The sequence below is a fragment of the Alnus glutinosa genome, chromosome 10 (genome assembly GCF_958979055.1).
Source record: "Alnus glutinosa chromosome 10, dhAlnGlut1.1, whole genome shotgun sequence".
Taxonomy (NCBI): domain Eukaryota; kingdom Viridiplantae; phylum Streptophyta; class Magnoliopsida; order Fagales; family Betulaceae; genus Alnus; species Alnus glutinosa.
This window is the reverse complement of record NC_084895.1, coordinates 9,115,953-9,132,688: the sequence shown is the minus strand read 5'-3', so window position 1 is coordinate 9,132,688 and position 16,736 is coordinate 9,115,953. Positions and strand designations below refer to the sequence as shown.

The 16,736-nt window shown below is 36.6% G+C and overlaps 1 protein-coding gene across 1 annotated transcript; it reads right to left on the bottom strand.

Annotated features, from left to right (window-relative positions):
• LOC133878886 (uncharacterized) lies at nucleotides 1-10,051 on the bottom strand. The gene is made up of 4 exons (XM_062317448.1): nucleotides 9,888-10,051; nucleotides 7,998-8,087; nucleotides 2,132-2,399; nucleotides 1-391 (listed from the first exon to the last, which is right to left on the bottom strand). Exons 1-4 carry the CDS (start codon nucleotides 9,928-9,930, stop codon nucleotides 118-120), a joined length of 675 nt encoding a protein of 224 aa, XP_062173432.1. The 5' UTR covers nucleotides 9,931-10,051; the 3' UTR covers nucleotides 1-117.
• Between the last annotated feature and the right edge of the window lie 6,685 nt (nucleotides 10,052-16,736).

The window sequence follows — 16,736 nt, the reverse complement described above, 5'->3', positions numbered from 1 at the left end:
AATGCAAACATATAATCCTTATTTGGAATTACATAGAGTACATCAAATTTAATTCCAGAAAAAAAAAATAATAATAAAATCTACCGCGAAACACGACTTCAGATTTTTATAAACATATTAGTCAGAGTCAGAGTCATGCCTCCTTTTCTCCTTGTCTTTCCTGGGTTTCCTCCTGTCCTCCGAATCACGAGAACGCCGTTTCTCACGCCTTTCATGCTTCTCTTTTTTCTTCTCTTCACGCCTCCTTTTCTTTCTATTACTTTCATCCTCAGATTCCTCTTGTTGAGGATTTCTAGGTGACAGATCAGGCACAACCTCCTTTTCTGCTTCAGGTGAAACATCCTTCAGAGTGGGTTGAAGAGAACTTGTTTCTTCCCAAGGGCGGGGCGCCCTGCAGTACATAAAAAGAATTAGCATAAGGGAGAAAAGGGGAAAAAGAAAAGAAATAGAAGGCAGTGTATCATTGTCTGTACAAGGGTTGGCGTCAAGACTAACATTTACATTCAATGAGCCTCCATAAAATTAAAATGAGGGAACCAAAAAATAGTAAAAGCTACCAAGTTAGAGTTAACAGGGTAAGATGTCAAATGTTTGTCAGTCTTAGTCTTTTCAAGTATTAGAAAGAGCAACTGTAACACCAAGAAATGAATAAAAAAAATAATTCTGAACATCTTTTCTGAATGCCCCTGATAGCATTAGTTCAGTTATTTATTCTAATGCTTGATATATCCCTATCCAAGTCCAAAATATTTAGTCCATGACAGTACGTCAGGTCAAAGAAAATAGGAAGTAGACAGCTACTATGATATAACTTTTGCGTAACCAAATCAGTAGGATATCCATTAGGTCTAAATTAGAAAATGAAAATTCAGTTAGAAGTTATCCTTAAAGCGATACTGTCTTTAGTATTAATTGATGGCAAATCTTGATAGGTTAGGATGCTCCACGTTCCCTACCAATAAGATACAGGGGGAAAGGTTCCATTTGGTAGTAGATATGCAAACCATTCTCTAAATCAAGAACAATAAAAATGAAAATTAATGTGGAAAACGAATTTAGTATGGTGTATCCTTAACTTTCTGACGGTGCCCTATTTTTCTCTAGAACTATTTCAAATTTGTTTTTCTTGAACTGTCAGCCCTCGAACATCCAACACTGATAATAAATTGCAAGTTCTCCATCGTAGACATCATTCTCTTGGGTTTTTTATTTTTATTTTTTATAAAATATGTAATGTGATTTACCTAATGGGCCATAAAAATTCAGTCTTTTATCATATGTAATGTGCAAGAAAATCATTTACTTTGAAACAAATTAAGCATAGAATACTCCGACAGAACTTAACCAATAGTATTACAAGTCATGTTTCTTCTCTAGGAGGGTGCAAACACAAAGACGCAGATGCAAGAACTGGAAGTGTGCATTTAACAGGCAGCATAAGCATGATGATGAGCAATCGAACTAATACTGTTCAAAAGACACGTGAGCATATTTCAGGAACCACATTCAAAAGATGAGAAGCATTACTTCTATCCCCCAACCACCCACCCACCCAACCAACCAAAAATAGAGAACAGAAGCTAAAATCTGGCTGATCCATGCACGAAAAGAGGCCCATGCAATTCCTGTTGCTAAAGAATTACAAAGCTATCACACTAGAAATAACCATTTACAGACTAATTGAATACTAGATCAAGGTAACGTAGGACAAAGATTTAAATATACAACCTAATGATGATTTAAGTCACTTGAGTGGGTACTTCTTATATTCTTTATCATATAGGGCCGGGAAAGGGATAGTTGGCTCAAAAGGCACAGTATCCCTTGACAAGCTTGTCTGGCTGTTCAAGCATATGGCATGTTATACCTTGCCCAACCAGTTTAAGTCAGCCACGTAATAAACCTGTCATCACTAACCCTCACAACTGCCAGGGGAAAAAAAAAGGATGGCATCCATCACTACTTGTACGTGCAGAATATTTTAAAAACTTTCTCCAAAAAAGTTTGTAAGTCTGGTATGCATCATGAAAAATCTAAACATATAAATAAATTGGAAGAATGGCATATCAGCAGAACCTAACCCACTTTTTCTTTTTATTTATTTATTTATTTTTGTCTTCAGACGGGATACCTTGAGAAACCAAGACCCTGAACCTGAGCAGCTTCAGCATGCCCTGCACCCAAGTCCTCTGCAGTAGAGCTTCGCTTCACAAGTTCAGAAAACTCATGCTTATCAAGCCGATTACCTTGAGGTCGGCTAGCACGCTTAGGAGCTAAGCCTAGAGCCTCCCTCATGGCCTGCTCCTCCTCTTCCTTTATTCTTTTTATTTCTTCTTTTGCAGCCTCCATCTCTGAATCCCGAGATTTTTTGTCCCTGGTATACCAGTGTAGATCTTTCCCTGTTGCATCATCAAAAGGAGCAATAAGAACCTAGAATTTGTCTATGAGGGCATGAAAGATAACATAAAGCTATATTTCTAAAAATCCAGAAACAAAGCTTGTACTGATTTCAGCATCAAAACCACTTTGCTATTGCTATACAATCAGAGAACCATTTCAAATCAAGCCATCAGCCTCATACTGAAAAAACTTCAAGAACTCTCAATTACGCAGCCAAAACTGGGGAAAATGCTAAGTGTACTACCCTCTATCAATGTTTCGAGAGATGGACTTTTAAAATAGCCAAACAATCAAACAAAGAAGCAAAAGTTTAGCACCTATCTATTTTGACCATAACTAGAGATTATCCCTTACTAGGCCATTCACGAGTCTCTAGAATGTCTACTGTTAGAGTGTTGATTAAATGATTAAATTTATCTATTCCTATCAGCTTAAGCTTTTGGAATAAGTGGTAATTTAACATCTACCATATAAGCTACAAAATGCAATTGATCTTACATAATTACTGAACCATCATAGACACAATAACCAGAAGATATATCTAGAGATATTCCTTGAAAATATCACATAGCTCTTCAAAGTTCATCACTTATGGATCCTAGTATACAGGAAAACATCTCTGACACATAAAATTGATGAGACAAAAGAATTTAAGGTTGAGTGTAATAAAAAGCTGTCCTTAGGGATCCTCCATAACAGTACCACCAACACATGATTGGGGTAAAGGACTGAGACCTCACACAGGTTGATAAAAAGATGCATCTTACCAAGAGATCCTTATCATAGCAACACTCTTTTTCAAGCTGCATGCCAAAACATTCCGCCAATCAAATGACTAGACTGACCTAGAAATATTCATAAACAGAACTATTGAAGGAAGCTAAGGAGGTTTGCAACGATGTTCAAATAAGATCTTAGGATCCCGATAAATATCACTGGCACTGGAGTCCAACTCCAGCACTTTCGTACTTACCAATAAAAAAAGGAAAGAAAAAGAAAAAGTTTCTGAAGAAAGAAAAGCATCTTCAAAATTTCATGAAAATGAATGGAAATAAAACACTATGCCTTACCAGATAAAGCAATTTTTTTTTTTTTTTTCCTTTGTTGTTAATTAATTTTTTTTTTTTATATAAGTAATTTCAAATTCAATAAAAAAGCGCAAATAGGCGCAACCCTAATACATGGGAAGTATACAAGAGTGCCCCTAAACGGGAGGAACAACTAATAAATTTAGAAAGTCTACAAAAGTAGAAACACCTAGGTGGTAAAGACCGGACGCTATCCAAAGATATAGCATGTTAAGCACACGCTTCCTTAACTGAGATAATTAATTGAGATATCATGAAAAACAGTAGCACCCCCCATGTACACAGGAAGTATACAAGAGAAGCCACTTAGGTTATATGGGCAAAAAGAACAAAAAAATCATGATAACTAATCACTAAAGGAGAAACATAAGCAGCTGTCCAAAGATACAAATTGTTGAAAAATAAATATTTCAGCTCGTCTAAAGTCCTCTTACGGTCCTCAAAACACTAATCATTCATTTCTCTCTATAGACACCAAAAAAGGCACCATCTTTCAAAGAGCAGCACTCCGAGTGTTGTCGGCAGTCCACCAACAAGCAAACAAATCGACTACTCATTTAGGCATAACCCAAGACAACTTGGATCATTTGAAAAAGACATTCCAAATGACACAATCAACCTCACAATGAAGAAGGTGGTGGTCCACAGACTCCCCATTCTTTTTACACATAACACACCAATCAACTAAAATGACGTCCCACTTCCGAAGATTGTCCAAGGTAAAATCTTCCCTAAGGCCACCGAGCACACAAAAAAGGCCACCATCAACGGAATCTTAGTCCTCCAAACACTCTTCCAAGGGAAACGGAAACCATCATGACAACCCATGACACTTTAGAAGGATTTAACACCAAAGAACCCTTTTTTGGAAGAACCCACCACAACCTGTCTTCTTCCCATCTCATTCTTGCTAAATATAACAACCTGTAGAATGAGGAAAAGGCATCCAACTCCAATCCTGAGCCGCTCTAGCAAAGCTCACATCCCACTGAATAGCGCCTTCAGAAAAATCCATGTGAGCCTCAATAGGAGCATCCTTTGCACGAGGAATACCAAATAAAACTGGAAAGGCATCCTTAAGGGCCATATCCCCACACCAAAGATCCTTTCAGAATCTAACCTTAGAGCCATCACCCACTTTTCAAATCTAGTGTGACTACAAAACTTCCCCCAACCCCTCCTAATATTCTTCCATAAACCCACCCTAAATGCCCCCAATAGGCTCACTAGAATACCACCCTCTCCATGAACTTCCATATTTAGAGTCAACCACCACTCTCCACCAAGCCTCTCTCTTAAGCCCATATCACCAAAAGTCATTTAACTAAGAAAGCATGATTGAACCTCAAAAGGTTCCTAATCCCCAACCCTCCCTCAGATCAGCGTACACACCTTTGAACAACTCACCAGGTGATTTTTGATCTCTTCACCTAGGCCATCCCATAAAACAGTTGATCAACCCATACTCTTGTTTGAACATTTGTGAATGTACTTACATAGCACCTAAATGCATGTATACATTTATGATATTGAAGCAACCACTTCATGCAAAAAAATTGTTGAAATGTACAAAACTATCCAAAACACCCCCCTCTCAAGAGCCCACTAAAATGGGATCAGTTCAAAGTAATAATACATGTATGTACAAGTAACTTGTACATGTATAACTAACACACACACACACATATATATATGTAAATATTACTTATCAAAAAAATATATATATGTAAATATCACATACAAATAGCATACACAAGTGCACAAGCCACGTATTGGTCAGCCATGGGCGTAGTCATTCAGAATAGTAGGAATTATTCATCCAAAAAGAAAAAAGAAAAAAAGAATAGCAGTAATTCTGATAGAATTAGTGAGAAACCTCAACTCAAATCAATTAAGCCTTCATCCAAATAAATTGGGGTAGGTCTTATGAATCCTGGCCAACTGATTATGGTCACCCACATATTTTTTCCAATATCCTATCCAAATCAATATTCTTCGTTGGCTCCCAATATAATATATCACTCTCTACTAGTTCCCCCCATGCTATTCTAGGCCTCCCTCTACCTCTTTTCACTCTGTCAACTTGAGTTAATCACCTTTTCTTGCTGGTGCATTAACCGGTCTCCATTGCACATAACCAAACCATCTCAAGGTATTCTCTCTCATTTTTTCTTCATACAAGCCAACATTCTGAATACATTCATAATTACCAAACCATCTCAATACTTTTGAGCCAATGGTTTCATTCCTTTCCTTATATTTCTCCATTATTTTTACAAATACAATTTTTTTTTTTATATGTAATTCCATATCATCAATAAAGTGCAAAGGGGCGCAACTCTAGTATACAGAAAGTATAAAAAAGAGCTCCTAATAGGGAAGAAAGATAAGAACATAAATTCAAAAAAATCTGCAAAAGTAGAAACAATCAAACTAAGATGTTCCGCTATCCAGAGATGTAACATGTTAAGCATAAGCTTCCTCAAATCTATTATCGATGTCTCTACGTCTTCAAAATGCTGAACATTCCTCTCACGCCAAAGACACCACATTAAACACAACAGAGCCAACCGCCAGATTTCCTTAACCGTACCACACCCAACCCAACCGCCCCAACTATACAACAAGACTCGTCTCGGCATAACCTGCTCTACTCCAAACAGAGTAAGAAGATAGCTCCATAGTTCTCTGGCGACGTCACAGTGAAGCATTAGGTGATCAATGGACTCCCCACTCTTCTTACACAGATAGCACCACTCAACCATCACAACATTCCTCTTTCATAGATTATCATGTGTCAAAATTTTCCCTAAGGCTACTGTCCACACAAAAAACACAACCCTCAAATGAGCCTTTAATCACCAGATACTATTCCATGATTTACAAATACAACTCAACATTCTCATTTTGATTATGCTCATTTTGTGAACATATTGCTTCTTAATAGCTAAAAATTATGTACCAGTACTATAGGAATTTTCTTCAACTTAATATATTCTACAGCCACATAATGCTTTAGAAGCATTTCTATATTCCATCCACCCCACTCTTATTCTATGACCCACATCCTCTTGAATCTTCCCATCTTTATGAATTATCAATTGAAGATACCTAAAGTGATTGCTCTTTGGTATCTATTGAACATCAAATATTGCTCTTTCTCTCCAAATACGGCAGTTCTTGGGGTGGGTGGTGTTCTTCTAAGCCAGTAGGAGCCTTTGGGGTGGGGGTGTGGAAGTTCATTAGAAAAGGTTGGGACTCTTTCTCTAGCTTTACTACAGTTGTTGTGGGCGACGGATCCATGATCAGCTTTTGGCATGTTTTGTGGTGTGGAGGCATAGCCCTTAAGGTATCTTTCCCAACCCTATTTGGTATTGCTCAAGCTCAGGATACCTATGTTGCAGACAAATTAGAGTTTTTGGGCAATGCTAATCAGTGGAACGTGAGCTTTACTAGAGAGGCACACGATTAGGAGATGGATGCTTTTGCTTCTTTTCTCCATACGCTGCATTCAGTTAGAGTGGGAATTGACAGAGAAGACAAGTTGTGGTGGGTCCCCTCCAAAAAAGGTTTTTTCAAGATCAAATCCTTTTGTTGCTCTTTGGCCTCTTCTGAAGGTAGCTGCTTCACCTAGAAAAGTGTGGTGCACTCACACCCCTTCAAGGGCAGCTTTATTTTGCGTGGTCAGCGGCTCTTGGCAAGATTCTTATCCTAGATAATCTCAGGAAGCAGCATGTTATCGTTATAGACAGATGCTACAGGTGTAAGAAGACTGGTGAGTCAGTAGATCATCTTCTTCTTCACTGCGTCGTGGCTTCTGCTTTGTGAAGTTCTCTCTTCAATCGTCTTGGGTTGTCCTGGATTATGCCCAAAAGGGTTATCGACTTGCTTGCTTGTTGGTAGTCCTCTGGAAGGTCGAGGAGTGCTGCAGTGTGGAAAATGGCGCATTTTTGTCTCTTTTGGTGCATTTGGAGAGAAATGAACAATAAAAACTTTGAGGATTTGGAAATGCCCTTGGAGGAGATTTTATCCTCTTTCTACCATACGTTGTACCTTTAGACTACAGCCTGTGTACCCTTTGTCTTTTAGCTTTGATGTCTTTATTTGTATACTCCAGTGTACTAAGGGGCACCTTACGCTTTCAATGAGATTGGTTTATTGCTTATCAAAAACTTTTTTATCCCTTCAAACTTCCAACTTAGAGTTAACTCCTGTTTTAGTCTCATGAACTTACACAATATCATAAAAAATAAAATAAAATAAAATAAAACATAAAACATGGCACCTTATATTGAATCTGTGGTGAAAGTTTACCATACATAATATAGATTTTACAAAGAACTGTAAATATAAATAAATAATACCCTGTAAAATGCGATGTAGAACACAACCAAGGGCTAGTGGCGTCTAAAATATTTTTTCAGAGAAGTAATCAAAGTGGTTGTTTCTGTTGATACTCTGGATATATCATGCTAAGACAATCAAGTCGAAGTAATGAGAAATTGTTACCTTTCTGCCATCTTCCCACAGGAGCCTTGATACTGTGACCAAGGTAGTTCTCTCTATGTTTATCAGCTTTTACATCCTCCCAACTAAATTCTGTACATTACAAGCAAAGCACCAAAAATTAACAGAAAGATTCAAATGAGAAATTCTGAAAGGAAAAAAAAAAGAAAAAAAAAAAAAGAGTAAGAACAGAACTATGTTTAACAATCATGTAGATACTCGCATAAACTACCTATCAACTACTTTGGGCAACATCAAGGTGACATCCTACCAAAACTATGTTTGATAGTAATGCCAATTAGAGAAAATAGAAATCCATCTGATAGATTGTTGGTTTCAATTCATTTAAGAGGATTTCAACAATATCTATGCACTTTTCCAGAAGAATCATATGCATTAATTGCTTACCAAGTCACCAAATCTAAAGCAAAACCCTCAAGGTGATCAATTATGCTTATCAACGGTTGTGCTCCTCTGCGCTTTTTAATGATATGACATTATTTATCAAAAAACATTATGCTTATCAAAATATTATCTAGGCAATGTACCATGACCATATGTGTATTTCCAAAAGAACTTGAAGAGCTATGGATACTAGGAGGCATTTCCCAAATAATTACAAAAAAAAAAAAAAAGCTAACCAATTACAAAACTAAACACAAGCACAACTTATAAACAGCCTATAAAAACGAGAGCAATTATCAACAGATGTGGGCAATATGAGTTCAAGCTGATCTGAGATTGGTCAAGGTGTGACTAAGAGGAAACACACCCACTCCAAATTCTTTAAATGGGCAAGGCTCGGATACTGCATGCAATAAGTCAAAACAACTACTTAGATCTTGATTGATTTGCATTCCTTTCAAGCATGATTTCACCATTAGACTCATTATGCTTTTCCACTTAATCGTTGGCTCTGGGTTCACTAAGTCATTCCCAGCAAGAGATACTAGTCATCAGACTCATCACAATGCTAGATGCATTGCAGTATGACCTTCAAGAGGTTGGCATATCTTTGTTAATACAATTGCAATTATACAACTAGGTTTAGTAATATATCTATTTCATGACATCAAATTCCAAAAAGCACCAAAGACGACATGAGGCAACAATGCGATACAAACCAAATTCGAAGATAGGACAATTTTTGAGAAATTAGAATATGATATAGTTAGCACATGTTAATGAATTCATTGATAAATATATAATTGTAAGTAAATAATATAACAATTTCATGTAAAGCTTATATATTATTTTTCATAGTTTCTCCATAAAATTTTGACATATAATTTTTTCCCAAGTGTTATGTCTTTAAATCCATTGTCTTCAATCAATCCATTTATATCACTATGCTTATATGCCATCCAAACCCCATGTCCAATGTGAAGCAATCTATTAAGCTCATCATCAAAGATAGCAATGCGTCACACAAGAGACCCAATTCAATCACCGGAATTGCAGTAAAATGCTCTACTACTTGAAGCAAAAGAGTTCATCCTATTACCTGTCCCATATCAAGCAACCAAACATCACTGTGCCGTCAATTACCCAATCAAAACCCATCATCTCATAGTTCCACTTACCGTTAGTAAAAACTAAAACAAAATTTCCTAAGCCTTCACTTATAATCAACCAACATATTTAATTCTTTTACATCCACGATTTCTGGGTTTCTTCGCTTAAGCGAATGAGAAAACTAGGGTTCGTTCAAAATTACTAAGGCAATAATACCACAATTTCCCAAACTCTCGGGAAAGATAATTCTATGAAATCAAATTACATCGGGTAACGGATTATGCGTGAAGAGAATATGTAGCTAAATTTGAGCGCCACAAAACCCTTAAAACAATACAGAGAGCGCCACAGAGAGAGAGAGAGAGAAAGAGAGCTTACGATCTCGCCCACCGCGAACGCCACCTCTAGTAGGATGATACATCAGGAGACCTCTTCGCCTTCCGTTGCTCCGGTTTTTGGTCGATGAGTCGGATCAAATTCCGAGTTCCACAATTCCCTTGTGGTTAACAGGTGGAGAAACGTTGCCGTTTTGACTCCATTAATTGTGACAAACATTGTGGTTTTCAAGGACAAGGATTCTGTCGTCATTTGAAATTGATATTATTTTTACCTTTTTATTAAAATTTAAAGTTTTTGTTTTTTTATTAAGTTAAAATTTAAAGTCGATGCATCTTATGATCTACATGATGTCAATATTAACAAATCTTTAAAAAAATTAAAGGGTAAATATAAGATAAATCCTTGAGTAAACACGATATTTGATTTCACTTTCTCACTTTTTAATTTTAAAAATTAGATATTTGAATTTTCAATTATTCGCAATAAATCACTCCGTGAGTTTGCCATCCAAGTTTACTGTAAATTGTTGGTGTCACACCAACATTTTTGCTTAAAATAATATTTTTATTATTTTATTAAAAATAAAACCTAAAAAAAGTTTAAGAAAAAAAAAAAAAAAAGTCTTCTTCAACCAGAGGGTTAGACTCTATGTCAACTGTAAAGTTCAAAATATTAATTAAGTGGTAAAAACATGAATTAAACTAATTAAGTGAATAATTAAAAAAAAATGCAAAAAAAGAACACTTAGAAACTAGTAAAGTTAGAAATTTTGGGCTGGGTGTCCGAACGAGGCACTTGTCGTGTCCAAACGAGCCAGGCAATAGAGCAATGTCCAAATGACTAGCGAACAGATCTTACTGACAGTCATAGTTCAAAGTGTGTCCAAACAGGACAATTTTGTATTCGAACAAATTTGGCTGAGAGTTCATTTCTTCATGCGTGTCTGGGCAAGACATTTAAGCGTCCAGACAGTACGACTTGAGAGTGTTGGATGCGTGTATCACACAGGCGTATCCAGACAAGTTGAGATTTATGTTTTTAGACAAGTTCCTCCAGCTCATTTTCTCTCCTCCTCTCTTATTCCACATGATTTCTCTCTCTCTCTCTCTCTCTCTCTCTCTCTCTCTCTCTCTCTCTCTCTCTCTCTCTCTCTGTCTCTCTGTCTCTCTGTCTCTCTGTCTCTCTCTCTCTCTGTCTCTGTCTCTCTCTCTCTCTCTCTCTCTCTCTCTCTCTCGATTTGATACTAAACCCTGTATTTCAGCATTTTGAAGCCTCCAAATGGGAATCCGATGCCGGAAACTTGATTCTCAGTGTAAAATCATTATTTTCACCGATTAGTTTGAAGTAAATTCGAAAATCCTAACTTTTCTTGTATTTGTGATTTACCTTTGGGAGTTTAAATTTAATTTCTCAAATTTTTCTAGGTATTCCGTGTTTAGAGGTATCCTAAATGATTTTCAAGTATTGGGTTATATCTTTGGTGAAAAATTAAGATAAGACCCAAAACCCTAAATTTTCTTAAGTGTTGTGAATTGATAATTTGTTTCTAAACCTAAGATTTTCATACGGATTAGTATTTGTAATTGTTGAGTTGTTAATTGGAACCATTGAAATTTTATGGGTTTTCATGAGTTATTGCTTTTGGGAAAATCAGGAACCTAAGTGGAATTTAGAGTTAGAAATAGTGTGGGACTAGTTTTAATATGCACTTGCAATGTATTATATTGTGGTACATTGTGTGACTTACGTAAAGAATTACTTCATAGCCGATAGTCAAGCAGCCAATGTAAGTATTTAATTAACTAAGAAAATATATTACTTTTAATGTTTTGTGAAATCTTAAAACGTTACATATGTGATGAAAAATAAATTTGGGCTCCTAAGCAACCTCAACCAAACAATTAACCAAATATATAAAGCAGTTAAAGTAAATAACACATATATTTGGTTATAAAGTGGAAACTCTTTGCATCAAAGAGAAAACTGTTCCGGAGCAACCAAACCCAGAAAATCAATTATCAAAATAAATAGTAAATTAAAATAAGTTCGTACTCACAATCCTTTACAATAGCTACTCTCTTGAATTCTAACAAGCGTCTACTTGTCTGCCTCTTTCCCAGATCCCTCTGGAGAATTCTTCTATTGATCTATTTACTAGAACTCCTCTCCAGTTAGACTTCAATGGTTGAACAGTCGAACAACAAATACAAAAGAAACACTCTAAGAGAAATACATAAATCTATTTAAGCCTAAATAATCTTCTCTTAGAACATTGAATTCCTTAAAGAAACACTGTCTAGAAGCCCTTTTAAATAGGTTCTGGAAATCCTAAAACAAGTCATGAACGAATTTCTAGGCGATGGTGTCCAGACATATTTTCCAGAATATATTGTTGCTGAAAATCCAAAAATTTAGAGACAAATAATTATATAGAATATTTTCCAAATCACAGCTCTTTCCTTTTCTTGATAAATATTCTGCAATATTTCCTTACTCAACTCTTTCCTTTCTTGATTAATATTCTGCAATATTCTTCTTCTTTGGCTCTTTCATTTATTGATTAATATTCTGCAATATTCTTTTCATTCGGCTCTTTCCTTTTTTGAATAATATTCTGTAATATTCTTCTCACTTGGCTCTTTCCTTTCTGGAACAAAACAAAAAAAGTGTTGACACCGAATTTGCCAATATTAAAAACCCAACATGTGATAACTCGAGTCGATGATATTTTGGAATAATATATGAATTATGAATGCTTTCAATATTTTGAATTATGTTGAGACATGATTTGATGATGATTTATGAGTTCTTAAGTATGTTATGGAAATTAAAAATTGTGGTAAGATTTATCGATTTTATGACATGTTTGAAAATGAAATGAGAAGGATCTGATGCATATGTGCATGATAGCATGAGCATCATGAATATGTGAAATGATGAGATGAGCATAGCATAGAACGAAATCATAAACGCTAAACATAAGACCGTTTGGGTTGAAGTCCCATCAGCCACTCATGTGTAAGACCAATCATGGGTGAGAATCCCATTAGCCTCAACAACAAGACCGTTTGGTTTGAAGTCCTATTGGCACAATACAACGTAAGACCATATGGTTAAAGTCCCATCGGCAGCTGATCAAATGTAAGACCAATTAGGTGAAAGTCCCATTGGTGTCATCAACAACACAAAGAAAACGGATGAGGCAAGCATGGCATGATGTATGACATGATTTATGATTTATGATGTTTTCATGACTAGATGTACCAATATGTATAAATGTATGAATGGAACAAAGCATATATATGTCGTTATAGCTGGAATGCATAGAATTAGGGCTGTATTCGAGCCGAGCTTAAGGCTGCCAGACTCGGCTAGAATACATAACTTAAGAGCTTGAGCTCGAGTCGAGCTCAAGCCGAATTTTAAAAGTACGTTCGAATTCGGCTTGTTAAAAGCCTAGCCAAGTTCGAGCTTGACTCGAACTCGGCTAGCTTAACAAGCAGAGCCTTTAATCGAGCCCGAGCGGTTCGAGCTCGATTGAAATTTTATAATATTTTAACTAAAAAAATAGTAAAATAAACAGTGGCTACCCCACCAGTGGGCCGATGGTAGTAGCCACTTCCCATTGCGACCCGTTGCTCCCCCTTTACACCCATTTCTCTTCTCACACGACAACACATCTGCAACTCACTTCACTGTTCCATGTCTCTTGCACTCCCACACACAACAAGTAGCGGCCATCGACGGTGAAAATGAGTAATTTGTTACTATATCTTGACAAACAAAGAAACATAGTTCTTCGTTGTTTTTTAAAATGAAAGAGGTTATGGACTTATGGTAGAGAAGGAGCGTTGAAAGAAGGATTGAGAATGCCTTAGAAGTTTGAAGATTATCATAGGGTTAATAGAGTTGGATAGTGGAGATTGAGAATTTTTAATGGCTGAGATGGTTCTTGGAAGTTGGAATGAGTGGAGAGGCTAAGATGGTTCTTGGGCAGAGGAAAAACAAGAAGGTAACGTGTGAAGGACTTTGGTCATTGAGCATTGTCACTCATCATTGACAGCTATGCTTCTAGCCTCTATGACTTTCTACCCTACCTGTGTGTTGCATCTTCACTCTTCACTCTTATAATTTGTTTGTTGCCCATGTTAGCCTTGTGTCATAAGGTTTTCCACGTGTGCGTTCATGAGTCATGCATGTTAGGCATTACTTATACACCCATATTTTTTTTTTAAAAAAAAAAAATAGAAAAGAAAAGTAACCTCTTATATTTATAAAACATATTTATATACATTAATAAATATTATATAAAAATTTATTTTATACACACACACACACACGAGCAAGCTAACGATTCGAGTCAAACGAGTCAAGTCGAACTTATACAAGCCAAGCACACGAACTTTATCCGAGTCGAGTCAAGTTTATACGAGTATATCTTATTTAATATTTGAGTAAATTATTGTGTTCACAAACGACTCATTTATTATTCAAACCGAGACTGAATCGAATTTATCCGAGCCGAATCGAGTCGAATTCATGAGTGGCTGAGCTCATCTAACACCTCTACATAGAATGATTTATGTTGAATTTTATGCTAGACGTACCTATATGCCTATGAGTTTGAATAGAACAGAACATATGTATATCATTATAGTTAGATTGCATATGATGATTTATATGCGATATTATGCTTAGATGTATTAGTTTGCTTGTATTTCCCAAGTGTTTGGAAAGCTTGTCTACAAGTATAGTTGAGATATGATGTTATTTGTTTATTGTTTAGATGTATTCATATGCTTGTATTTCCCAAAGACTTGAAAAGCTTGTATATAAGTATAGCTGAGTCGCATGATATATATATATATTTAACATAGTGAGTTTTATACTACTGAAATTGTGGACTCATTAATCCATTTATGCAAACGTGGCAACCACCACGATCGCTGCAGGTATTGCAGAGATGAGAACCTTGTGGCTAGGGCTGACAAAACGGGTACCCGACACGACCCGTTTACGACCAGTTAAGATCCGTGACCCGTTTAGGCTAGACCCAGACACGACACGGCTATTTCACGGGTCACCCGACACGACCCGTTAAACCCGTTTAGTATAACGGGTCATATCGGGTCGACACGATCCGACACGACCCGTTTATCATATCGGGTCATAAAGGGTCAACACGACCCGTTTAACCCGTTTAGCTCATCCTGACTCTAAAACTATATGCAGTATGCACGAATAAATGAATTATTGCACCACCATTGATTAGTTGACTCCTAATAAAACTCTATGCCAAATTATCATGAGTCCGGCATTAAGTGGAAAGCATTGCAGAATGTGGCAAGCATGTAGGATCTATGGTTTTAGATGAAAACATCTCAACAAGAAGTTTCTAGTGACATCGGCTCAGAAGCAGAAAGAAGAAGAATATACTATATACTAGGAGTAAAATCTACATATAGTACATACTAGATAATGCGCGCCTCATGTCCCCAAAACGTACGCTAGTCCAAACCCCACGTTTTATAGCCTATGTTGAGCAGCCTTAGCAGATGCAAGTTGAACGCCATTGAAAGGAAAAATTATGATATGAATCCAAGATCGATGTCAGCCGCCAGGTCCGCCGGGAGATGGAGATCCTCCACCTCACCGACTCCCCCCACGTGGTTCGCTGCCACGGCACCTTCGAGAAACCGTCAGGGGACATCGCGATTCTCATGGAGTACATGAACGTTGGCACCCTGGACTCGCTGCTTAAGACCCACGGGACCTTCTCCGAGCCCAAGCTCGCCGACGTGGCGCGACAGATTCTTAACGTAGCAGAGAGACGGGGAGAGGAAGAAGAAAATGGAAGAAGAAGAAATAAGAGGAGGGGGGAGGCGTGAAGAAGAAAATGGAAGAAGAAGAAAGAAGAGCAGGGGGCGGCGTGAAGAAGAAAAGATGATAGGGTTTTTTTTGTGTTTTTACTTTTTACTGTTCAGCTAATAATAATAAATTAATAAATTAAAAATTATATATATATATATATATATATATATATATATATATATATATATATATATATATATATATATATATATATAAAACAATAATCATGTCTAGTGGGTCACGACACGAGTCACCAAGCCAAGATAAACGGGTCGACCCGTTTATGACCCAAACCCGTTTAAGGTAAACCCAAACCCATTAATTTCGTATCGTGTCATGTTCGTGTCGAATTATCGGGTCGTGTCAAAATTGCCAGCCCTACTTGTGGCATTGCATTTGGGATACTAAGACTAAAGCTTTTCACGATGGTTGTATGTGTTGGACTTGTGGATAGCCTATACTTTGTATAGACTTTAGATATATATGGCGTGTGTCGGATATGACATTTTTGTATAGTCATTCTTTTGATATAAACATTATTTGGTTAAGCCTTAAACAGATAGACAATTCAATGGCTCTGGTGTTGAAATTATGCTTTTTAGTTAATGAATTAGTTTTTGTTACTATGTGTATTATCTCTGATGTGTTAGGTATATGTTATGATATGTGTTTATGTTATATTGGTTCATGGCTAAATATCATGTCACTGTGATGATCTGTTTTGTATAAAAGAAAATTACAATGGGTAGTCATAGTTTATAGTATCAAAGTAGATAGCTCTGACAGTCACTAGGGGAGTAGAGTCTAGAGTTGTGTTAGAGTCTAAACGTGACACCAAAGCATAAGTATTCTAAAAGCTTATAACAAAGACTTAAAATATGAAAACTCTAATAGGATTTTGTTTATATGACTTATGTTTGTTTACATGGCACCTTTTTCACTCTCACATTAGTAAGCTAACTTCAATGTGATTGCGTAGTGTAGACATGCTTAGGTTGTGCGTGTTGGACTTCAAGG